Source organism: Myripristis murdjan, chromosome 14 (genome assembly GCF_902150065.1).
Source record: "Myripristis murdjan chromosome 14, fMyrMur1.1, whole genome shotgun sequence".
Classification (NCBI taxonomy): Eukaryota; Metazoa; Chordata; class Actinopteri; order Holocentriformes; family Holocentridae; genus Myripristis; species Myripristis murdjan.
Window position 1 is genome coordinate 35,970,531 of NC_043993.1, and position 27,558 is coordinate 35,998,088.

General features: G+C 41.4%; 1 protein-coding gene across 1 annotated transcript; it reads right to left on the reverse strand.

Moving 5' to 3' along the window:
• Positions 1-4,636: 4,636 nt before the first annotated feature.
• sim2 (SIM bHLH transcription factor 2) lies at positions 4,637-27,558 on the reverse strand. Its single transcript, XM_030068138.1, has 11 exons — positions 27,384-27,558; positions 19,653-19,735; positions 17,194-17,283; positions 16,915-17,023; positions 14,245-14,330; positions 12,818-13,017; positions 11,947-12,053; positions 11,280-11,427; positions 11,010-11,163; positions 6,508-6,850; positions 4,637-5,394 (listed from the first exon to the last, which is right to left on the reverse strand). The coding sequence occupies exons 1-11, from the start codon at positions 27,556-27,558 to the stop codon at positions 4,637-4,639; spliced, it is 2,253 nt and encodes a 750-aa protein (XP_029923998.1).

Consider the following 27,558-nt stretch of genomic DNA (forward strand, 5'->3'; position numbering starts at 1 on the left):
CTCATTTGGAGTTTTGATGAAATGTCTGTTTCAAACGATGTAACCGTCACTGCCAGCATGCTTCCATGCATCCTTTATATTGGCATGGATGTTAAGCAATAAATCCACCAGAGGGCGGCTCAGAGTTAAAATTTTCTGACAGCTACAAACTTGGCAACGGTGGAGGAGGTTGTGATAATGGAGCTGCTCCAAAGAGGCAGGAGAGAAGGCAGCATTGTAGACGGCGGTGGTCTGTGAGGTCATTAAACACATCACAACTGGACAATTCTTTTCTCTAATATTAGCTTTTCTAAATATGTCTTCTTCGTGTCTCACTCATAGACTGATCATTCTTGGACTGTCGGCTGTGCAACCTTCACAATTTCCAGTGGTGCTGCTCCGTTTCCTCTTGAAAACGTGCAGAAATATGGACGAAATGAACACAGAGTATGGACAGAAGGTTCCGTCTGTATCCATATACACATTTAACATTGAGCATAAAAGAGCCTGCACACGTTGTTCCAAAATCTTGAAGTCACATTTGGGTTGGTATCTGTCCATAGTGTCATGATTTACATCATTTTCATCCTCATGAAAGCATACAGTCAGCCCTGGTGACCTGCAGAAGGGAGCGTGGTCATCCTGGAAGAGACCGCTCTCATCAGCATAGAAATGTTTCATCGCAGGATAAAGGTGATCATTCAAATTGACTGTGTATTGATTTGCAGTGAGCCTTCCTTCCCTGTTCCTGTAGAACGTGATGACGTCCAGTACTGTCATGTAGACTTACAGTCGCTCACTCATACGCATATGCATAATAGTGTGTTCTCCCTCAGTTTTTTGCCGTGTGGTGTTCAAGACACACTTTGTGATAAATCTGTTTTGTTGAAAAGTAGTTTATGAATCAGTTGGACTTGAGTTTGGCTGTCATCCACAGCAACCAGGATTGCCTTGGCAGTGTTTGGATCAGTTCGTGTCGAGTCCCTTTATTAAAGGAGCCTTTTATCTTGCTAATCGTGGGTTTCAGGGTGCTTCATCAAAAACGATCCCCCGACACTTCGCATGATGATCTTGAGACGTCCAGCTTTGACCAGATGACGCTCTGCTGGCTCCGTCAGCCCTCTCCAAGAGTGGGGCTGTTTCAGGTCAGTGCACAAAAATTCATAAAAAGGCTCCAGTATTGACGAGGTGCCGACTGAATTCTGCTTATTCCACAAAGCGGGGTTAACCGGCTGCAGAGGGGATTAGTGCCGTCTGAACCATAATGGATGCCACTGCAAGGCAGGCGGCGACCCTGAGGGTCACATGGGGGTCTTCAGCAAAATGAGGAAGAGATTCATTTCACGGTAATTTATTTCTCTGGAAATTGATGAGATTTTACCATTTTCTTCTTCCTTGTTAAATGTCACACAATTTGTCAGTGTTCAAGTATGACATTGAAATGTGGGGGAAAAAGGTGATTAGCAATTAAACAGAATCAGAAATACTTTATTGATCCCTGGGTCAGTTCCTCTTCAGGGATCAAATAAAGGATTTCTATCTCTCATTTAGCACATTAACTCTGTCAAAACAGGCAAACACCAACTCGAGTGAGTGTAAAAACTTTTTTTGTGTGAAATTGAGGAAGGTTTTTTTTTTTTTTTTTTTTTTTTACCTTTTTGAATGCTGATGTTGATGTTGATGTTGCAGTCATGGTAGAGAAACATGCTGCCATAAATGAGACCTCAAGGTTGTTATATAAATCTACAGCTGACACAGAGGAGCAGGGACCTTTGAAACCCTGCTCTGCTCTTCTAACACAAAGCTGTGAATGAGGAAGAGGCCGAGAGGGCCAGACACTAACATAACTAGTCGCTGAGGTTGACCTCTGACCTCTGCTGGCCGGTCATTTTGTGTCTGAAGCCACATGGATAGAAACGCTGGAACCTTTCCATCACCCCACCCCAAATTAAAAATGGAAAATGACAAACGGAAAAGGGTGTTTTTAATTTTGTTTTTCAATTTCGCTTTCCATTTTCAGATTGCCATTTTACATTTCCAGTTGCCTTTTCTTTTTAAGATTTCATTATGGCCTGATTCCTGTTAATAGAGTAAAATAATGATCTATTTACCATTTTCCCTTTTAATTATAATAATGGGTGAATATTTGCTCCATACACCACCATGGTGCGCAGGACATCATTATGGTGACATCATTCTTGTAAATACTGTACCTTAATAACACATGACAGGAACTTCATGCTTAGCAACACGATGCCAGGCTAAAGTGTGTAACAGACCCGCCGGTCCACCAGAGGACAACAACACTGGCAATGTTGTGTTTTGTGTCGCCGAGGCGTCACAACGAGACACAGCACTTATCAGGTCCAGCGTAACTAATGTTAGCTAAAATACTTTGTTGAGGTTACATTAAGGTTAGCGTTAGGGTTAAGGTTAAGGATAAGGTTAAGGGGAAGGTTAGAAAACTTTAGTTGGCAACGTTTGCAACATTAACAAACTCAGTTGCTCACACGTGGCACACGTGAACTCGGTCTCTCAGGGGAAAGTCTGTGTGTTTGATCCGTCTTTGTCCGTACACAGACTGTGTATTTTTCCCACTTCAGCGTCACATACTGTCACACTGACACACTTTCCTCTGGTGGACCCGCAGCTCTATTTCACACTTTGCCTCGACTCTGGGTTCACCTGCTCGCTGTGACTGAAAGAAACCTCAGCATCTGATCACCAGGAGTGTGTATCTCAACTATTCCACCGAGAGCGTCTTCATCCTCTCCTCAGAGAACAAGGGTCACGTATGTAACCAGGTTTTTATTCAGCACATCTCCAGAAACATCATCACATCGTTACTGACCGACTGAGTGTCAGGTTTCATGCTGTTTGCAATATATTCAGCCCACACTGTCAGCTGACCATTTTCCTTTAGTTTCCACACTGTTAATAGTGTTAACCAATCACATTCTGTTTCTCCCTTCAATTTTTATATGAGGAAGATTTTCTTGTCTTCTAGTCTTGTCGGCAAATTACATTTCAAACTGTGAGTTGAGAATTTTTTAATATCTATAGTTACTTTTTTATTATTATTGCTGAAAAGTAGTAGAACTAGCATTGTGTTTTTCTATATGCAAAACAGATGTATGGTTAAATGATGAATAGAGTTTTGATAACACATTTGGCAGGGGAGAGCTTTTACATTGTTTATTGAAACTGAACACAATTTATCCTGCTTCATGTTTCACTTCAATTTCCCAAATGCTGTTGACTTCTTACTCCAGTTTTCATCATAAATAAGCAAGTTTTTGCACCAAAATTAATATGTACATTCCACTTCTGTTTTATCATTTGTGTTCCTGGTAATGGTCTCTGTACAGTCTACCTGGAAAAAAATAGAGCTTGATTTCAGTTCATCATAACCACATGTTTTTACCGCTGACCTTTGGAGGATTCATACAACTTCCCTATGGAGACCAATAAAATAGAACATTAAATGCCAATATTTATTCACCCATTTCACCTCTTGATTTTTTCTTTTCTTTAGGCCACATCTGTAGTCATAAGCAATATGTTTCAGTTTATTTTGGTGGGCAGTTTTAGTGGTTAGAACTCTTGGGTCACTTTTGTCTCAAAAGGATCTACCTGCATGCACTATGAAAAAAATATTGTTGGACTTTTTGGACATTAACTGTACTTAAACTCATGCACTATTTTTTCCAGTATGAATACATATTTATCAAGTATTTCAAAACCTTTCATCATGGCTCTTGCCTTAAGACATTGCAAATATTGCTCATGACCACAGATCTCATGAAAGACAAGAAAGGAATAGAAAATGTTGACATTTTACAGGATGATAAATTCAGCCAAATGCACAGGGTTGAGGATGGCATGCGTGCTATTTTCTCTCTATTCTTGTTTTGCTTCAAACACAGAATCATTGGAACATAATTAATTTTCAAGACATTGTAGTGAAACAGTCTTGGACTCCCACTCTCAGCCGCGGTAGTGCACACTAACAACTGCATTTGAATAATGTTCTGCCAATACTCATGTTACATTCCATGAAAGATGGTTTCCAGAATTTGCCTAATGGTCTCTGGCCCAACACTGGCTGTCTCATACATGTTACAGGACTGAATATAAAGAGTTACAGGCCGCCAAGTGTTCGCATATGAAAATGTTTTATCAGAAATATGATTTTATATGTGTAGCAAAACTATTTGGGATGAATACAAAATTAGGCTCAATTTATATAATATGATATCCGAAGCCCACGTTTGGAATGGGTTGAATAATATTCATTTTTCCCCCAGAAAAAAAAAAGAACAGAAGAAACTGAATGAGCTCAATTTCTGCAAAAGCCGTATTTCATATATGCATCACAAGGATTTGCCTTGAATGGGTGAAAGATACTTGACATCTTAAGAAAAGAAAAGCTGTTTCACTGCATGTCATACAGTGCTGACTGAAGGAACAGATTGCAAAACTAGAATATATTCCATAGAGGTGATGATTGGCTCTTTGAAGGACTCTAGCATTCATATTTCTTCAAACCAGAGGTCTGTCATGAGGAAAGTGTTCCAGATAAAGCCACTGTGTGTCTGAGCTGCAGTCCAAGCTGACAGTCTCTGCTAATGATAAAGTCTCTAGCTTGGATCCTGGGTCACCTCTCATTGGTGATGATGACAGATGTGCCAATGTAATGTGGGATCTCCCTGTGGCCTTCAGGGGAAGGGCTGGAGGCGGGGCTTTGGCTGTGACAGCTGTAAGATGCCATCTCATTACCATGGTAACCATAGCTGTCTGTTAAATGGCTCAGTGTAGTATATGGGGGCGCTTTAAGCGAACCATGTTTGCCCAAGACTTTGTGAAAGTTCAAAGACACATATGGGGCGCGGGCGGGAAGCCCCACCCCCATGCCTATCCACATTTTCCTGTCCTCTTGCCCAGACTCAGGCTCCAGGTCTTTGGGGGCTCCACGCTGCCGGTGGCTGTCTACAGGTTGTGGAAATCCAGCAGCTGGGTGAGTGTACGGCGCCTCCATCATGCACAACCTCCTCCTCTGTTCCAGCACCACCTGCATAGGGAGAGGCTGGCCCACACCGTGGATGGAGCCAGCCTGCTCACCCTTCCCCAGCACCAGACCACTGAGCAGGGGGCAAGCCAGGGCCTTGTCAGCCTGAGGTCCCTCACTGCCTCTACTAGCCTTGTAGCGGATGTCTTGGCTAAACGGCAGCTTGCTGTCCCTGGTGGCCTGAGGGTGGGAGTGTGGGTGAACATCTGACATCTTGCTGTGGACAAGCATGTAATGTTCGTAGGGCTCTTCCTTGAACCTACTGTTTGGGTGCAGGGCCGCACTGCTCGAGAAGACCTCATGCTGGTTCTCCTCAGGGTACCTCCGGATAGCTGGCAACACAGGGCCTGACAGAGAAAACAAACTTCACTGTGAGAACACGACGTAAGACCTCAGACTTCTCCCTCTCCTGAACTGTAATCAGTGTCATCAGAGGATGTTTTCATGGAGCATTTTTATCTCACCACCAAGAATTCCCCTGAGCAGGACTCCAAGTTCCTGGCTAACAGTACCCTCTTAAATCGTATTTACAAAGCTGGCCTTTTCATAAAACTCACAAAAAGGAATTAGGAAAAATTTGAAGCTAAGAGACAGAGTTGACCTCGTTGCTGTGGATGGTGTGTTTCATGAATGAGCTGTCTTACCGAGCCTGCAATGATTGGCTGATAGGGGATGGCTCTGTTGGTGAACTGATCATAGAAATACTGTAGAAGGAGGTATAATCCTGACATATTCAAATGAAGGAGGGTCCCATGGGATAGTAAATAATTAATTGTCCATACCAACAGTGACAGCTGTTTCTATAAGTGTTGGGAGTGTTGGTAAATTTTACACATCACCGTACCTTCTTTGCTTATTATTTACAAACACCGTTAGCATGGTTACTACAACGTGCCAGTTTGGAGATTGAGTCAGTTTCAGACACTGGAGCACATAAGCTGCATGAAACCTCACACAGCCAGCTGATCAGGCCATGCTCTAACAGAGGCACTATTGGAAGCCACACAGTGAATGGTGGGACCAATCAGCATGGAACAGAAACATGGACATAGATTTCCACAAATTCTTTTCACAACTGCTCAGACCCTCAGCAGCTGTTGAAAAATTGACACCAAAAAAATATTTGTGGCTGTACCAGGCTAATACTGAGTAAATTAGCTTCAACCAAGGATTAAACAACACTCAGTCATAATCATCACTTGCATTAACAGCTTACTGACTGGACATAGTGCAGCTGTGCAAAGTCTGGGCTTGTTTTGTGTTTTCCAATTCAATCCAACATAGCTGTAGTTCCTCAAAAGACACTGATCGGCCTGGCTGTTTTGTGGCTTCCAGTAACACTTGGGTTGGGGCATGGATGGTTTTGGATGGATGGTTAATGTAGAAAAACCTGTGCTTTTCATTTCATAGAAAGTAATTTTTAAGGTAACAAGTGAAAGTCCCATAGAGAAAGGAGCTACCTGTGTATGTTTCGGGTGCCGGGGGGCTCAGGGTGTCCTGGGTCTTGGGACTGCTGATGCTCCAACCAACAGGCGTCCTTCCTTGCAGGGAGCTGATGAGCTGATGAGCCAGCTGAGAGGTGGCAGCCGAGCCCGGAAGCCTGGTCTGACTTTCAAGATGCAGATGGCTGTAGGCATAGGGGAAGGTCAGGCTGTAGGGGGCACTGCAGGAAACCTGGCCTGCCTCAGGGGTGGAGCTTGAACTCTGCTCCCTGCAAGCAGTGGCTTGGTAGGGGGGGCTCTCCTTCCGCAACCCTCTCTGTGGGGAGCAACTGGGTTTATCTGTTTGGAACGAGCTGCTGGACTGTTGGGCGTCCAGAGACAAACAACATCAGTAATGATGGTTACTTTTGCTACCACTGAAATACATGAGCCTGATTCTGAAACAGCAGGTAATTTTAGTATTTGTCAGAGACAAAGTCCCTGTAGCCACATAACTGAGTAGGTGTGGACAGAAGTGCAGCATGCCTTAAAGTTTCATCTTTACAGATAGCTAATGAGACCACTACTGGCTCTGTAGTGCTACATCACATGTTCTTCTAGCAGCTATGAGCATTGTTGGCATATTCCATACATTGGAAAAATGTGATAAACAAACAATGAGTTAAATAAAACAAACCTATTTCCCACTGAGTGTATTATCACACCATGAGTAGGCACAAACTATATTGTGTACTTTTAACTACTGTAAATTCTAGAGACATGATCATATTTCCCTCATGTTAGCCTCTGCTCTCTGTTTTAGAATTTAAGATTTTACTGTTGACTTTGTTTTGCGTGGCACAGATGGCTGAGCACTTAAACCCTTACTTTCAAACACCTAGCCTCAGAAAACACCCTACTAGCTATTCCCTAACCAAGGCTAAGACCACGTATGTCAAAACTTTTAAAGCAACTCTGAAAACAATATAGGTGTGACCAGAAACAACAATACCCACAATAAACAATGCTATTCAACCATAAAGACTAAGTCAAGTGCTGTGTGTTGGTTGTATGTTGAGATGTTTATCTCTTGGGATTTCATGATAGTTGTTACTAGCAACTTGTTAGTTTGGAACACTGAGGGGTTACATATGTCTCCACCAGGCAGGCAAGGTAAGGTGTAACAAAAGATTTATTTTGAATAGAGAATGATTGAAGAGGTGAGGGCTGGTTGGTGCTGGGCTGAACCTGGCAGAGAGATCCAGAACAATGAATGAGGACTGGCAGGTTTGGAGAATGACAAGGTGGACGGGCTAGCTGGTGTTGCATTACAATCCGGCAGGGACTGAATGTTGCAGCAAGGTATTTGTAGTGCAGGTCGTGATGAGCTGATGGCTGGCAGGTGTGCTAATTGCAGTATACGGATCAGGTGCGTAGAGTGACAGGCAGGTGGAGCATGAGAGAGTGAGGGAATGCAGAGGAGAGACAAAGAAACAAGCAGGGAGGGGATAAAATGCAGAGACAGACAGACAGACTAAAACCAGAAACACACCAAGCACTCATCACTCATACTGAAAATGCTGAAATAAATAATAAACTCACTCACACAACAGGCAGATGGGCAACAGGTGGTCACTGAGAAGAGATCATGATAATACCCTTCTCCTGCAGGTGCCTCCAGGTGACCCATCGGGCTTGTCAGGGTGGAACTCTCAGATCATGGTGGAGTCATAGATGTATTGACAGGGTACCCAACATGTCTCCTCTGTGCCATATTCTTCCCAGTCCACAAGGTACTAGTGGTCCACAGCCATGGCGGCAGGTGTCAGACTGTGTAGGTGCTATGGCCATCAATAACCCAAAGAGTCAGAGTAGCAGGGGCTGGCAGAACTAGCAGACCAGAGGTGACAGGTTTGAGATGGGACACATGAAAGACAGAGAGTGCAGGGAGGTTTCAGGCTGACAACAGTTGGATTAATGACTTAATACACTGGGAACAGGCCGGTGAATCTGAGTAAAAGTTTCTCAGCATCAGTCTTTAATGTCAAATCCTTGATTGAAAGCCATGCCTGTTCTCCTGGGATGTAATTAGGAGCTGGGGTGCAGCAACGGATGGCCAGTTGCTGATGCCAATCAGAGGCTTTCAGCAGGGAAGACCAGGCTCAATGCCAGATCCTTTGGCATCAACAGACACAGGCCTGCAGAATGGAACCTGGAGGTCCTTCTCCTGGGGTGGAAAGACCAGGGGTTGATAGCCATACAGGCACTGGAGACATACCTGCGGCTCAAGGCCCGGGTGGATGGACTGGTGGAAGCGAGGCAATGGTGTGTGGTTTCAAGCTCTTGGTTGGCCCTCTCAGCCCTCCCAGACTGTTGGTTTGCAAATGGAATCTGGAAGAGATGCTCATGGTAGCACCAATGGCTGAGCAAAAAGCTCTTTAGACACTGAAGTGAACTGAAGACTCCGGTCTGAAACAATCTCTGACATTTTCCTTGGCTGAAGGAACAGGGACAGAGGCAGGAAATGGGCAAATTTACTAATAGGGTCAATGACGAGGAGTATTAGTTTTACTGTCAGAGGCTGAGAGTCCAGTGATGAAATCCAGAGTAAGATATAACAAAGAGTGGTGAAAGACAGGCAGAGGACACAACAGACCGGTGCTGGGTTGAGAGAACATCTTGTTCTGTGCACAGACAGGACAGACAGAGACAAAAGATTTGGCGTCCTTCTCCAGGGATGACTACCAGAACTATCTATGGAGGAAGGCCAGAGTTCAGGTTACACCAGGATGGCACATGGGTGCCTAAATTGTTTAGAGGTGGAAGTCAGAGCAGTTAGTGGAGCCACAAGACAACTGTAATTGCAGATGAATCTCTTATTCTAACGGTTCCTTGGCAAAGCCAAAGAACAGTTGAAGCTGCTTACAGTTGTAAGCACAGCCCTTCTTGGGCTGCTTTGACATTCATTGGGTCCATTTTTACCTGTCCCTTTGCAACCATGTAGCCCAGGAACGTGATGGATGACACATGGAATTTGCATTTTATGCTTTTACAAACAATTCCCCAGGAGCCATCTGTGGACATAACAGACATGCTGAACATGTCCAGTAAGGTTTCTGGAAAAGATCAGGATATCATCCAGGTAGATGAAGATAAAACAAGGTTCTGGAAGATAGTGGGGGCATTAGTGAGTCCAAACAACATCACCACATATTTGATGTGCCCAAGGGGAGTGTTGAAGTCATTCATCCCCTTCACTGATCTGATGAAGTGCTAAGCATTGCAGAGGTCATGTTGTGGGAAAACCATGGCACCCTGGGGAGAATTGAAAGCCGAAATCATGAGAGGCACGGGATACTTTACCATTCTGCCTTTATGGTTCTTTACCATAATGCTGATGAGACCCCTGGAATCAATGCATGGGCAAAAGGTCTTGTCTTTCTTTTCAACAAAGAAACCACTTCCAAGAGGCAAGGTAGGCAGGCACATGTTTCCAGCAGACAGAGAGCTCTTCCAGCTCTCCATCGACTCTGTAAAGCCGGCTACTGGCAAGAGGTGCGCCAGGCAGCAATTCAATAGGGAAGTCGTAAGGTTGTGATGTTCTGGTAGATCAGGGGTCTCAGGACGAGTAAACTGACAGGGCACAGACTGAGTCAGGACAGAAAACAGGCAGGGCTCCAACTGGTAACTGATGAGCTGATAAGCTTATACCTCTTGGTGGTTACCTGACAGAAAGATCAACACAGGTGTGGTCTACATGGTGACCTGGACCAGGAGTCATCTGCCCAAGACTTTGACTTCTGAAGGCTTATTAAAAGTAGGAAGATCTAGCTGCTTGACAACAACAGAATCTACTGGCAAAGACAAACTTTGTTTTTTGTGTTTTCACATTTTTAATGGAAGAACTCGCAACAGGTAGCAAATGTAGATTTATCCACCAATCAGAGGCTGTTCCATAGCTCCCATGTTTGCAGTGGAGAGATAAACTGTCCTGAGAACACAGGAGAGAGAATGCCAAGAGTGTGCAAAGCAGTAATCAGAGCAAAGGGTGGCTATTTTGAAGAAACTAGAATATAAAACATGTTTTCAGTTATTTCACGTTTTTTTGTTAAGTACATAACTCCACACGTGTTCATTCATAGTTCTGATTCCTTCAGTGAGAATCTACAATGTAAATAGTCATGAAAATAAAGAAAACGCATTGAATGAGAAGGTGTGTCCAAACTTTTGGCCTGTACTGTATGTATTTGGCCAAACACACATTTTGTAGCAGCTCTGCTTTTCTTCATCAGCAGCTTGATAAATCAGTAACACTATTTGTCTTGTTTCCACAAGAAAAAGCCTGCAAATTCTTGACTCCCTAAGATATGAATTGGATGTTTCCAAGTCCAGGACTCTAAATTTTTTTCCCTGCACAATCCTGCAGATACTCAAGAAATATCCTCTGTGGTGTAATTCATTTTCTGCGATAATTATGGGAGAACTTACTTTCACCATTGTTTACCCTGAAATATTGTTTGCATGTCAATTTGAAGTCCTACCTGAGGATAAGGCGTTGTTTTGGGTTTGGTCTTGATCTTGACTGCTTTGGTTTTGAGTTGTTTGCGGTGGTCCTGAGAGAAAGTCAAGCTGAGGCCAGGCTTAGTGGCTTGATTCTGCTCTTCAGACAGCTGCAACTCCTTACACTCTATGTCACTGCACACACACACACACACACACACACACACACACACACACAGGGCATTTTCTTTAAGCTGTCCACACTCTTGGTTTTAATCAGAGCAGTGTCTGACAGGAGGATGTTAACTCACGTGAGGACGTAGTTAACACTGACAATGCAGTGAGGCCTGGAGGAGCGGCTGTTGTGCACGATGGTGGCATAGCTCTGCACCCACACCCAGCCTCCATGCTTCGATAACATGCGGTAATACTTAGTAGTGACCTGCCCTTTCACCAGCACTAGAGGGAAGAGAAAGAACAGGGTGAAATAGAGAGAATGTGAAATATAAGCGCAGACAAGATGAAAAAAAAAAAAAAACAGTTTTAAAGGAAATCCCCACACTAAACTAACTATTGGCAATGTACCTCGCATTTCTGGGCCCATTTTGTTGTTTGGTTGTATTTACTTCTATTCTGATAGCCAGCTGGCATAGATAATGTGAAATCACATCTGGAGCTTCCCAGTGCAGCTGCAGTAGACTTTGAGTTGCAGAATAGTTTGTAACTTTCTGAAACATCAGGTTTTGGAGTCCGCCCATCAGAATCACATTTTAAGGGCTTCTTTCCAGAGCTACTATTTTACACCAACATGCAACAGTCATACAGGGAGAGATCCATCATACAAAAGGCACGGAGACGCTGAGAGTAGCTTCAGTGCAGTCACAAGACTTGTTGCCTTTTGAGTAATCATATTTACGAGGTACATGGAGGTACATTACAGCTCGCTCGTTGTAAATGTGGTGTGGAGAGAGAACTCACATAAATGGTGAGAGTAGCGCAGATGGAAGACGTCGCAGCCATGGACGTGGTGGTACAGGGTCTTTTCTATCAGGTCCTGAGGCTCGTAGCCCGTCAGCTCTGCCACCCTGTCTCCCATGAAGAAATCACAGTGACGTCAGTGAGGAAAACTGCATCATCAAGATATTGCTGACAATATCTGGATTGTCCTCTAAGCAGTTCCCATGTAATGATAATGATGTAATGATAATAACACATCCAACAGTTTGGATTTTAAAGGAGCCATTGGTCGTTCTTTTTTTATTCATTCCACTAAGATATGAAAAAAACTTTCAGAGACCTCAAACCTTTTTCTTTTATGGCTGAATCTCCGAGATTAACATTATAAATTTTTGAGAAAAAAATATTGGATATTCTCTGAGATAGTACCAGAAAAAAAATCCCAAACTTATTAGAAAAAAAATTCTGAGATTATAATGTCACAAATTTCCATACACACACAAAACAAAAATGTCAGAAAAATCACAAATTTATAAGAAAAAAACTTTCAAATTAGTATGTTGTTCTCTTTGGAATACACAGCGATGTCTCCTCAAAGTCTGGATATTCTGTTGTACTGTAATATTGTGACTCTGGGCTCAAATCACCAGGATTGCCTTGTTACTAAATCTCATTGCAAAGTAGAACTTGATGACATCAAAAAATGAAAAAAAAAGAAAGTAAAAGAAAAACAATTTTCTTGTTATTTCTTGCAAATTTACACTTTAGAATTTCAGAAAAAATCATCTGATGCCCCGTCGTCTCGAGTTTCCCCACAAGAATCGCTATGGTTTCATGTTATCCACTCACCTGTCTTCATCTATCCACCCACTCAGTAAATCCTTTCTCCTACCTGGAGTCCAAGAAGATGAGTTTGAAGTCCAGGCTGGCACGGAACATGAACATGTTGCTGTGGAGTTTGATCTCGGTGATGCCGCTGGGAGGGAGGGAGTGGCCGACCGCCACCAGACCCACAATCTGGTAGCATGAGTCGTACAGAGCCATATCCATCATGTACTGACGGATCTTCAGGTAGCCGCTGCAGTGGATGACCTGGGAAAAACGGCACAGAAGGATTCTCAGCAAAACAGACATTCAAATAAATTCAAAAGGCATGTGAGCACTTGATTCTGATGTTCAAACTCAATGGTATCCAACTGCTAGCAGCTGGACCAAAAGACCTGGGCTGAATCCTGATTCCAGACTAACGACTAAACCTTTGGCTTGGTGTCAGAGTACGCTACATCATCACATCAGACCTTGATAAAAATGGATTCCTTTTAGTCTAGACCAGTGGTTTTCAAGCACAGTCCAGGTTCAAGACACATTTATATTCCAAACAAACACTGCCTACGGAAAAGGTGCTGCCCGACCAGACACAATCCCTGTGAAAAAAAAAAAAATAAAATAAAAAAATAATAATAATAATATATATATATATATATATATATATATATATATATATATATATATATATATATATATATATATATATATATATTTTTTTTTTTTTTTTTTTTTTTTTTTTTTTTTCAAAATGAGTGAACTATCCCTTCAATAAGTACAGCAGAGTTGGTAGTGCCCTTGAGCAGGATACAGACCACTCACTGCTCCACTGCTGCTCAACAGACATCAGTAGAAATCCAGCTGAGCTTCCATTCTCCTGCACCTCTACCTGCTGATCATGACGACAAGATTTATCTTCCTCAGTTGCTGGGTTGTTTTGGATGGCAGGTGTTTTGCCATCTGCAGCTTTGGTTTAATCTTTGTTTTACATAATCTATCTCTAGCTTCTTGCCAGTGTAGAATTACAACCAGTCTTTATTCACAAATCTGACGACAATTTTTATCAGATACAAAGAGAGAGAGATACTGTTTAAATGACTTGGGGAGGATCCATATGGAGCCCTCACTGAACCCCTGGCTTGATTTTTGAGTGAAATGGGCTAGCCAGCTGCATCCGACCAGAACTGGGATTTTTCAAAGATATCCAACATGACAAACCGGACCTGTCAGATGATTAATGGAGCTACCACCATTAGTGGTATCCTGTATGCAAATATAACTGTCCACTTAAATGTCTAGAGCAATCCTAGATTTCATCAATCTACCTACCACTGTAGATAGCTGAAGGTGACCAATAAATTACTAATAATAAATTAATAATTACTTGCGTAAATTATTTGAGGGAACTCGCATCCTGACATGATCTATAATAAAGTGATAATGTGACTTTTGAAAACAGAACTGGAACAGAAGACAACCCAGTGGTTTACCCACCTTATATCCTCCACATGTCAGGCCTGCGTTGCGTTTAGCAAGGACACACTTCATCCTCAAGAAGAAAGAGCGCTCCATTTCATACTCTGTCACCCAAAGACACACAAAACAGACACACTATTTTCATGTTATATAATCACAAAAAACAAAATTACATTGCAGTGAAACTGTGACAAATGCAAAGGTGAATCAGCACTCAATCAGTTTTGTTTGTTGTTAATACTATATGGCTTCTGTATATTGAATAGCACAAATCCTGCACTCAATGTAAACATCTGTTTGCTGCAGGGAAAATCATTACTACACAACTCCACACAGGCTGAAATATTTAACTGCATGATGCCCGGTCACATCTGATTTCATCCTAATGGTGTTCACTTTTTCAACCAAAAAAAGTAAAGGATGTGTGATAGGGATGCCCCTACAACAGTGTTTACAAAAAATTATTGGAAAAACCGTCTTTTTTTAGGCAAAGGAACCACACATGTTGACTTTACGAGGTTGGATCAGCCTTCACACCGTGTCTCAGGCCGGCAGCTGATCACCTCAGCAAATGGGATTAACAAGGAAATGCTGCTGATTTGAGCCCAGAATCAGTAGATTGTTTTCTTCTGAATCAGCCCAAGTCACAGCAACGTCTCTTCAGAGTCCAGATGCTGAGGAGGAGATTAGGATTCTGGATTCAAACCAGCAGGATTTCCTTCTGACTGGATCTCACAGGAGGAGAACAAACTACTTTTCTATTTTTTTTTCTGATAAATTTGTGTTGTTTTTTTTCCCCATGAAATTATAACTTTATTCTTACAATTCCTGATTTTTCCCGATAAATCTGTGACTTTATAATCTCATAATTTTGTCATAAATGTATGCCTTTAATCTCAAAATTTCTGGGTTATTTTTTCAGAATAATACCTCCTCACACACCGCCCCCCTTCTACCACTAATAATCAAATGCAACAATCATATGTGGATACTTTTGAGAATATACACCCTATAAAATTTATTAGGACAGCTGCAAAGATTTAAATTGCCATTTGCCAATTTGGATAATCTGGATTCAGATTTAAATTGTGTGGATTAAGTCTCATGGTGACCCTGTGCTCTTCCACATAGAGGGCAGCCCTAATAAAATGATATGACTAAGGGAAACCAGAGAACTTAAAATCAATCTTCTACTTTTTTTTTTTTTTTTTTTTTTTAAATAAATTACACATAAGGAGAAAAATCAATAATCCATTGTAACTACAGTGGAAACTATCATCAAGCATTTCAGACGTGGGAATTCACAGGGACCAAACGCCTGATGAAAACACATTAATGCATATGGAAATGCTGGGCCTTCTAGCGAGCACAGAGAGAGGGATTAATATAAATATGCCATCACAGTGGCAGACAGGGAGCCTGATGAATGAGAGACTTGAGCCCTTTTCACAGTTTCTTTCTCAGCCCTGGACTAACCTAAACCCTGGGCTTAGGCTACTGTAGCCCAGGGCTTAGGATGGCCTTGATTCACATTTGTATTTATTACCCCAGGCCTTACAGTGAGCTCTTGGTTAAGGACTCACACTTGAAAATCAAAGCCAAGCATAAAAACTGTTGGCGTGCTCGTGCTGCCAGGGCCAGTTGCACTTCCATTCTGGTCTTTGATGGCTCCATGTTGGGGCTGTCGGGGCCAGTTTCCAGGTGCTAATGGCCCAGCGGGGTTTGGCGAAATGAGGATGTTATGCGATATATGGTGAGAGAGCTGGCAGCGGTGGAGATCCAACACACAACGGGACAGATCCACCAAAAACTGGACAAACTGAACAAACTGGACAAACTTTCCAAAGTAAAGAACATCCTGTGGTTCGTAGCTGTACAGTAGTTAGTTGGTGCCAGGTCTGCGGACTTAAACCTCTCGCTTCCTTCCTCCCACTCACCTAAATGGACGGGACCAGACTGCAGGTGATCGGCATAACAGGGGAAACACGAATGGTTTTTGTTCTCGCGCCTTGAGGCCGAGGGACATTAACACCGTCTGGCTGGAAGACAGCCCTCGCTCACAGCGGCACCACAGTGGACAGACGGCTATTTTGTGTGGCTGTCCCTGTTTTGCCTCAGTGAACAGGTTAGTGGCACAGCCAGGTGTCAGAGTTATGTTCGTCTTTTGCTAACCAGCTCATATTTTATCTATGGGGCTGTATATTTTAAAATTCCATGTGGCTAAGGTTAGCAATTTTTGGCCAGAGCTGGGTTTCATGCTACACTTTATGCAGATGACAGACTCCTGATGATTTGAGTCCAGTGACAAGGACAACTAATGTGCACACTGGACAAACAGCACCACTCTGCATTAAGTAAAGTGTGTTTTGTTACACAGCTGACTTTCCATCCTGTCAAAGTTCAAACAGCAGAGGTACAGCGGTGTATAGAGGGGTTTTCCATGCTCATCCCATTGATGTCAGTACATCAGTGGCACCACAAGTCTGGCACCAGTGCAAATTTGGAATGCTGTCACTGTGATGTGTTGTCCCTTCCTTCTTTATGCTCCCAGGGTTAATGTCTTCCCAATACCTGTAGCACAGTTTTGAGTGGACAACAAACACTCTCTTGCTTTTCAAACACTTCTGTTGTCAGTTCTAACCTTGATTCACATGCATACTTTATAGAAAGAACAAGACTTTGGAGTACCTTGTGAAAAGTTATGGTGGGGGGGCTGGTGAGAGCTCAACACTGCTGTCATCTCATCATGGTCGGACGGGTGGATGTACTCAAATATACTGTTCCCTGTCAGCTCCACCTGCAACACACACACATTTATTTACTTATTGATTCCTTTTCCTATTCTCTCATTTTCCTCAAGCAGTTTCTTTCTTTATTCATTTATTTTTGTATTTCCCAACAGGTTTCAGCAGAACAGATGCACAGCTTGTACTGACTAGCGGCTCCTGGAGTTTTCAGGTAACTTACCTGGGACAGGCCGAGGTGGACCGACGCCGTCTCAGAGATGTACATGATTTTACCATCAGAGGCAACGACAAAAACAAAGCCGTCCAGGGTCTGGAGGGACAGAAATCAGATGGTAGTGATTTTTAAAATCCAGCAGCATGTTGTTCGAACATACATGTGCCCACATAATGTAAGACTGGATGGTGCTTTTACTCTGAAGTTATTTCAAAACTTATCTGTGTGTAATCAGACTCCCCACACTGAAATATGTGATTTGTGTTTCTGTTTGATTCCTAAAGTATAACCAAAGGTCACCCACAGCCTAATTTTGTAGTATTGGTCTTACTTCTAATATTTCATTTACTAAGCTATGTAATTCTATTTAATTTTATTTCAACATTTGCATAACACTCCAAATGTTCTTGCAGCTACAGCTAACCTGAGACTTGTTGTAATATAGTGTGGCAGGGAAAACAAGCCTACTGTCACACACCTTAGCATAACAATAACAGTTGTACTATAAACCTGTATGCAGTAGATTACAGTATGTATTTACAGCTGAGGTATGTTTTTGCTGAATTGTCAATGGTTTTCTACTGTTTATTTAAATGTACAACTGAGTGAAATCTGTAACTTTTAAAGAATAACATTGTTAATTGTAGTGTAAATGCATGCTTTTGAAATTGCAGTATTTTCCCAAGGATTTTACCCAAAATGTTTATTTTCATGGTAAAATTGTGTGTTTTCTACATAATATGACAGTAAAAATTAAAGTAATGTACTGTTTGTTGGTTTAGGGTACTTGAATGTCACTGCTGCAGTGGTGCGCTAGTTTGGATTTATAGTCTTTTACTGTTACTATTTGACGCTTTTTTTGTGTTTTTACTATAATTTCGACTTTTTTTTTTTTTTACAGTACCGACAAAGTATAGTGTAGTGCATAGTGTAGTGCAGGTGTGCACAACATAAGGCCCGGGGACCAGATGCAGCCCAGTGACCAATAAAATCCGGCTTGCAACATAATTACTAATTAATTTACATAATCGCTGTGCTCTTCTGTCTATATCTTTAATTGCTGGCAAAACAGCGCCACCTTGCACCAAGAGAGCGATACCACAGGTGATGCGCCTCAGTTCTAACTGTAGTTTGATTGGTCAGTGACATCAGCACGACGCTGCAACCATTTCAAACCAAGCGTGCTGCATGTAGATGCGCTCGTGAGCCTCTTCACTACGCAGCTCAGACGGAGTGGAAGCAGCATCTAATGCACTTGAACTTTACCTTTACTGCAGCCTGAAGGAGGCCGTGGTGAACACTGTTTATGAAGCCATGCCTGTGCAGCCAGCATTTACTGCAAACATCAAACATCAAATTCTTTTGCAAGCACTGATGCCAGCGATAGACCTTCATCAGTTCTTTCAGAAATATCCACCCAGCAGAACAGTGACTGACAGGAAATATCTGTTTCTTCCTGTCGTTGTTTGTCATGCTGCAGGAAATTTTTGGGCAGTTTGTGAGCAGCCAGTGTTCATTCATTCATCAACTTTCATTCATCAACTTTGCATGCATATCAACACCAAAGTCACAGTTTTTTTTTTTTTGTTAGTGCAAAGATGGATAATTAGTTAAAGGGTGACACTTTTCTTTAAGTAGGAGCCATGTGCTTGATCTGTAATGAGATGTAATATTCCTCCATGGCACTAGGTGGCACATGGTTGAGGCTGAGATCGGTCTCAGGACATTTAAGCTTGTTGCCAGTAATCACAGCTGCTGCTAACGACAGGGAGGCCAACAGTTTTTGCGGTGGTTTTTGGTATGACTATAGTTAATTTTTGACTGAGAAACCTCATTACTGCAAGTGTTGGTGAAAGACGTCATATTGTATTTTCTGAGTACATGACAGATTACACATCGAAATAATTGAGAGTAATCAGCAGCCGGTAGCAGCTAAAGTACAGAACTTAGTCACCACACTTTGTACAGCGCCCTGTAAATATTCAAGAGAATGCCAGTTGATATGTAAGTTAAATATCAACAATTCTTCAGTAGAATATCAATAAGCCATAAATTACATTTTAACATGTTTGTGAAGGGTTGTTATGGATTCCAAAAGAGTTCTGGGCACGATGAACCCACCAGCGCTGTGATTGGTCATAACATTTGTTGGCTTGACAACAGCCCTCATCCAACCAGAAGCAAGGGGGTGTCCAAGGAAGCCATCACCCAATCAGAACCCTAACCTTGACCCCAGGGACGTATCTCACCCAGAACAACACAGCAATAATGTCAACTCAGCCAAACACACCAGAATGTCGATCGATATGTCAGTATGTTGCTGAAATGTCATTTATAGCTTATTGATATGCTACTGAGCTTATATATCAGTTGACATTCTGCTGAATATCTACAGGAGACAATCCAAAGAAAGTGTGAGCACCGTGGTAAAGTCTAGTTCTGGGTCCTAGTGTCTGTGTACTGACCTGTAAGAGGTGGGAGCCCAGTTCTTTAGCCATGCTGTCCAGAGGGCTGAACCTGGACGACTGCCCCCATCCATCACCCAGACCTGAGGAGAGACAGACAGACACCTGAGATCTGCAGACAAACACTCAGGGAGACACACTGACAGACATGTAGAAAACTTTTGTAGATGTCTAATGCATCTTTTACAGCTGAACCGGTTGTACTGCGTCCGTGTAGGAAAACGTGATTGTGCAGATTTTCCGGTAAATCTGAAAAGTGACCAACTCAGCCGTGATTATATGGATTTCCTGGGGAATCTGCATATTCAGCAGCTCTGTGATGAATGCCTGTAATAATCGGTTGTTATACATATTCCCTGACCAGGTGGGAAGTCTGGGAGGCATTCCTTCATTTCCCATGAAGTGGTTAACGTGGGCGGAAAACGCTGCAGTGCCATGCAGGCGGTGAGCTGTGCGCTTGTGAATAATGACAGACTTCCTGTATCTAGGCTACATCATTACAACCGTCGTTAGGCAAGGACACTTTCGGGAAACACACCCCTGCTAAGGTCATTACACATGCACACTGTTAGCCTACAGATTCAATCCTGCATCAATTTCTTCCCCACATAACCATATATTTAACATATATAGGCTGTCATCATATGGCCACGTCTTATCTGCCTACTGCATGAGGAGAAACACGCTTTGCAACGAGTGAAAGTCCAAGACTCTGCATGATGAATATAGCTATTAATAATATGACAGATCAGCCCCTTTAAGTGTTCATGAGAGCCGGGACAGGTTGCGGGTGTGTCTGTATCTCTTTACGCATGAATGATAATGAGTTGATTTGAGCATAAATTCCTCTCATGATGCATTCCAGACCTGTCAGAAACTCAGCAAGCCCAGCTTCTTACTGAGAAAAATTGGAATTGAGCAGACCCTTAAGTTTGAATCCCAAGAAGGGCTTTCAGGAAACCCCCTCCTCAGCTCTGAGCCAGTGATCTGAGCTCACCTCAGCCTCTGCATGGTGACTTATGGTGACTCTTACTACATTTAAAATCCTCAGAATGCATTCAAGTTGAGTTTTCAGCACTGCATGAACAAATATACCTGTGTGGCATAAATGGTCAGACATACACTATGTATTTAAAAAGCACATTTGTACTTACAGTTTCAAGTAGCTGATGAGAACTGATTCTGGAAAATATTATTGACATTACATTAGCTGGAGCATAGCTGACAAAAAAGCAGCTGTGGACGAATTTGGCTATGGTGGCAGGAATAATTTGGTTTCTTTACACAATAATGTTTTGGGTACTTCTTTTACATTTTGTCCCTTTGCACGCTTACCTATGCATGTCACATTCAGGCTGACATGATTTTCTATTTTCCTGTTGACTTTTGCAGCATCTTAGTTCTTCTGTTCTTGTCAGACTGCGATTTATTCCCTGAGTATCAGAAAGGTGATATTCTGGCTGCTAGAAGCCATCTACAGCACCCAGAGACAGCCACTGCAATGCAGCAATGTGAGTTAGGAATAATATTCCCTGGATTACCCCCTCGGGAATAATCCACTGATTCTAACCTCTGAACAATGAAATACTCTTTGAGGTTCTTGGTGTGTTATTATAGTTTGCCGTTCAACTCAATAAATGTGAAAAGGTGGCACAAAATACTCACCTTTCACCGGTTTATCTGGCTCACGTCACCTGAGAAAAACACTTCATCAGTGTTGTGTTCCACAGGTGATCAAATCTGTTGCTTAACTTTGGATTTTTGTTATCCATTGTTTTCTCATAACATTTCATCAGATTCCCTGTGTTTAGGGAACGCAGCGGTACAACGTGATCAGGGAGTTTGAGCTTCACACCCAGCAGAATATAATGTGAGCAGACAGGTGTTATCAGTGGTGGTGCCCTTCTCTTAGATGCAGCCCCACTTTGTGATTTAGATATGACGGCTGGACGTCTATAATACCCTACTGGAAGTTTAAAAGTGTAAACAACATGGAGAAGATGCATGTTTGAGGATGGGACATCATGCTCAGCAGGGATTTTCCTCAGTGTCAGTCCAGACACGGATGATATATTAGGGCTGAATACTGTTTTTTAAGGAACCTGTTTTGGACTATTCAAGCTGAAAAGCCTCATTGAGAAGTGTGTCTGTGTCAGGCCTGCATGGCAACACGGGGAACAGGCACATCAGTGATTAAAATAAATAAATAAATAAATAAATAAATAAATAAATAAATAAAGCAAGCTGTCATCAGGTTATGAAGGTCCCACCATCTGACACATAACCATCCACCCAACTGTCCTGTAACTACCAGCGTTATGATGCCCCAGGTTTCCTTCCTGTGGTTAGATTTACCAAGACACAGATTCTCTATTATACTGTCTATAACCTATTACTGTTAATAATTTACCCAGTGAAGTTATAATAAGATTAAAGAGCTCCAAAGTAAATATGTGCACATATACCAATGATGTTTACATTTTTATAATTAATATTCATATAAATTATAAATATATCCTATAAAATAGAAATACACCGTAATTCATATTTCCAAATATATCATATATCAATTATGTTACATGTTTACAGAATAAATACTTACATGTAGGTCAGTAATAAATAATAAATGAATATTTCAACTGTTTCCCACACTTGAGTAGTTTGTATATTAAGATAAAATAAAAGATAGCATGTGTTGGCATGTAACTTTAATTTTATATTATTAAAATAGAGAGTGGTGTTTTCCTCATTGTCTTGTGACGTGCGTCATTGTTATTAAAAATAGTTTTAATGTTAAGTTAATGTTTAATCTGAAATAGATTATAGATTTTTTTGAAGTCATGGAAGTTATTTTCTAGCTTATAAATGTAACAGAGGTGAAAAGCCTAAAGGTGATTGTTTGTACGCAGACTGATGAGGCTGGTGTTCACATTCAGAGCCATGACACTGTCGTCTGTGCAGAATTACACTGCAGAACAAAATGTGTGAAATGGGCCTTTTCATGTTAGTAAAATTACATTATTGTACCCCTATAGAAGAGAGGTTTCTTAGATAATCGTTTTTCATATTGTTTCCGACTCCAGAGGAGGGATTTTATTCATCATGTTTGTTTGTTTGTCTTTTGTTTTTTGCTGTTGTTATTGTTGTTGTTGTTGTTTTGCAGTTCTTTTCTTTTCTTTCTTTATTTTTCATGGTGCTCTGCTCTCCATCCTTTTAACACCAACTATCAAAATACCAAACTTGACAATGACAATATGAAAATATGAAAAACAAAAAATGTTAATCTAAGTTCATACTAAATATGAGGGCCGCTCGAAATAAAATTAAAAATACCGAACAACAATATAAAAACATGCCATCACAGCTGCAGCCTTTTCTTAGGCCTAAACTGAGACTGAAGGCGCGCATCAGAGCCTCCGGTCGTATAGTTTCACTGAAAATATGAGTCCGCTGCGTGCGAGTCATTCGTTGATTCATAAAATAAATTTAATCGAATTAAAATAAGGAGGAAGGGCTTGAATGCGGGAAATGAGGGGAGCGATTCCCCTCCGTGTAGTTGGTGTTGTTCGGTGTGATCTCCGCAGCTTCCAACGGAAAGAAAACAGGCGCATCGATCAGCCGTCCGTCATCCGTCAGACGCGCCTGAATCCCTGCCGGTCCTCCGCTCCCGCTGCGGACGGGAGAGGACGGACAGAAAGGCCTTTACACGGCCAGAGCCGGTGTGTTCAGCATAGTGACATCAGTCCTCTACTTCTCACAGCATTTTGAATCAAACTGAGCTTGCCTTCATTTTTTAACGAGGCAGTGAAAACCCTTCAGTGATGCTGCCAAACCCAAACCCGCCTCATGATAACAGATGAGCCAGCAGCGACAGGCGGCAGCTCAGGGACACATCCGGCTGCTCTCTGCTTTAAACTGGGAGGGCGGAGGACTGACAGTGACACACAGGAGGGTAGCCCTGTCCATCACTCCCCAGACACACGGAAACAACAGACGGAGCCTCTCTCATGCAAAGCGGAGGCTGAAGCCTCCCCAGGTGAGTTTCAGGACGAGATTATAAACTGCAGGATTTTTAATAGGCTATACCTAACTCTTGTTAAGGGATTAGATGACTCTGCACGGCCGATGATTCTGGGCTGCGTTTTCTTTACAGCAGCGAGTGAGAATAATGAGAATAATTTGAAGAAAGTCTCCTACACGGAAATATCACATAGGCCTATGTCCATATATGGCCCTATATCAAGAGTGATTTTGCATATACGTTACATATAAAGCCATACATATTATCACATACATAGCCTACATCCTGTGGATATATGAAGATTATAACACATATGAAATACCCAGAGTAAAATTTATATATGTAGCCTACATATATGAAAAATACCCATAGGAAGATTTGCTACATGGTAGCCTATTATAGGCTATGTTGCAACCATACATGTTAAATATAGGCTATATTATCCTTTATATAAGCCTATTCCTATATAAGTTTATAACATAGCCTATATAAAATACCCATAGTAGAATTTATATATGCATATGCATATTAAAAACACGTCTGTGCTGAATTCCTGTATGGTATAGTAATATACCATACAGGAATAGTACAAAAGGGATAGTAAAAATTGTACATGTACAGATAATATAAATATCTAAAAGATGAATTTTTATATAGCCTAGTATTATGTTGACAACACATAGCCTAATTAATTTATATATGCAGGTTTATTAATTCACATATAGTTTGTAGGCTACATATATGAACATATATGTCATATATTGGAATTTATGTACATATATTAATTTCGGTGTGGGCTCGCAGACTGAGTGCTGATGTGAGGCTCGGGCTGACATGATGGATGGCCTGGAGCTGACAAACTAACACGCTGTGGACGCTTGTTGTCGAGGTGTTGATGCATCTCATGTGAACACACACACACGCACACACACACACACACTCCCTCTCAAGGCTGTGGCCGGGCCCGGCGGGGCTCCAGCGGGTGGCCCGGCCATAAAGGGCCATGTGTTCCGTCTGAGTTTATGAGTGATGACAGAGAGGAAGGACTCTGTTTTCCTGCCCTTTAACCTGCCCAAACGTCGCCCTAGCCGGCCTAATTAAACAGCTAATTAATCTTGATGAATGAGTGGCTCATTTGAAAGGGACATCAGCTTTAATCACGCTGTGAAAACACTTTTAAAACTTAGATGATAATTATCAAAATTTGATTTAGCGGCCTAATCGCATGATTAATGAATGAAGAGAGCCGTACAGAAGAAGCCAGTTAATATTCCTCTTCTTCTTCCTCTTCTTATATTATTATTATTGTTGTTGTTGTTGTTGTTGTTGTTGTTGTTGTAGATTCGTTTTTCTTTTCTATTATTCTATTCTGTTCTATTTTATTCTATTCTAATTAGGCTAATTCTATTCTATAACGCAGGTAGGCTTAACACAATATAACCACCTGTTTTCCTATACATTTACACTTTACAGTATATTATTATCATTTATTTTATTTTATTTTATTTTATTTTATTTTATTTTATTTTATTTTATATATGAAGCAGTATGCTGACCTCAGTTATGACTGGAGGCCTGATATTATTCTATTCTAATGATCCGCTTTAAATGAAAAATAAATGTGTCATAAAGTTTAATTTAAATATAAAAAGTAAAAAAAAAAAAAAAAAAAAAAAAAACAAATTAAAAAATGAAACTTCTGAAACGCTTGCGCTGAACTGGAAACTGGGCTATTTTCTGGAAACGTAGCGCTAAGGTATGCCTGCTTTTACTGTGTTTGTTTGTTTGTTTGTTTGTTTGTTTGTTTGTTTGTTGAGAGTATTTTTGACAGGGAGCACGTACAAAATGGATTCATCTCAAACAAAGAGAAAAGATGCTTTGTGGCAGATTTAGCTTCTTAAATAGGCTATAGCCTACTTTCCATCTGTATGTATCAGGGTATTACATAAAGCTCTGCCATAAATTCTACCTTTTAACAAAGTTTATAATGTTCAGTTTGTGTTGACATTGTGCAGAATGTGTCACTTTAATTCTGTGTTTATTATTGAGGTTGTACTTTGCAGAGGTCTGCTACTGGACTGCATTATATTGAGAGGTATTTCTAATTTTTTGTCCTCCCTATTTATATACAATAAGGGGGACAGAATAGTGGAAACAGCGGTCAGTAAAGTGCAGTTCAGTCCAACAGCAGCACTAACTATGAGCTCAATGCCAAACATAGAAGTGAATAAACACCTCTATTACTGTGACAACAAGACAAGCTGAGCATTATAGGCAGCAGGAGAGGAAACTTTATGGCACAACAGCTGGACTGGATTAGATTAGATTATAAAGTTGGAGCTGATAAAGTGGACACTGAGTGTGTATCTGAGCTTAAATCAGCCACATGTGACTCACCTGGGTCCCCTGTGCAGTGTAACACACTCGGAGCTGAGGGACCTCAATCAGTTGTCAGTTTTACACAGAAAACTGGTTTTAAATGAGCCATATGTAGTCTGCCGCGAGTACAACTGTATACACGCGCGCTTATCTAAAATAAATACATAAAAAAAAAAATAATAAAATAATAATAATAATAATAATAATAATAATAGTATTAAAAAATACATATGAAGCCTGACAAACAGGTTTACGAACAGTTTCTTTCCCTGGACCTCAGATCTCTTAACGCCAACACACACACACACACACACACACACACACACACACACACACACACTATAGAGAAATACCATCATCTGCTGAGCCACTTTAACTTTTAACCCTCAACATTTTAAATGCAATATACAATTATTTTTGAGAGCAATACACGTTTTTCAGTGCAGTATCGATTTTCCCAGTAGTGTATTTAGTTCCATATTTATTGGGTTTGTGTTTGTTGTCTGTCCTTAATTGTCTTATTCTTATTAATTGCACTGATCAGGAACAGCGCTCCTAATTTCGTTGTACAAAGACAATAAAGGCTTTCTATTCTATTCTATTCTATTCTATTCTATTCTATTCTATTCTAATAACTGGCTGTTTCGCCGTCAGACATTGATTGACCGCTTATATTCGGCACATGCATCTAACAGCCCAGTTGATTATTATTTGGATAGTGAAGTTGGCTGGTGTTTTTTTCATCCTTCAAAACATCCATAATTGTTGGCCTATCTATTTATTTATTAATTATTTTAGTCATTGTTTGTTTGTTTATGTTATTTATCTATATTGTCCCCAGAAGGTCCCACTGAAATACAATATCTCTTCTTCAATGCTGGGCAACAAAAACTAAAAGTTACACGTAAAACCATATTCACTTAAGCCACACACACACACACTCACACACACACACACACACACACACACACACACACACGCACAAAGAAAAAGAAAAAGAAAACAGACAGAAAAACGTGCAGATTGGTGTCTAGGCCGAGGCAAAGTCCCTAATCGAGGTCAGGGAAACAAGAGCAAGTTTCCTTTAAAATACTCTTGATTATATTTTTGGATATAGGCTACTTCATTTTTTATTGCTATTATTATTATTATAGTTATTATTTTTAATTATACTGGCTTTTATTGCACAGCCTACTGGTCTTGAGGGGCCTGTTTGCTCTGGCCTCACTTGGCCTCATCTCGCTGTGGACCCGGTCCGGGACTAGTCCTGGACTCTGTTAGTACTACAGCGGACTCTGCCTGAGTTGGTGTGTCCGGGGTGGAGAGCCTACCGTCCGGGAAGACTGCCCTCATCTTCAGGTAGCTGCTGGTCAGCCTGATGATGGAGGCCTTGTCCAGCTGGGAGGTGATGGCCGCCGGCAGAGGCAACAGCTTGGCCAGCTCGTAAAACTCCCCGTTCTCCTTCTCCCGGCGCGTCTTCGCTGCATTCTTGGATTTTTCCTTCAT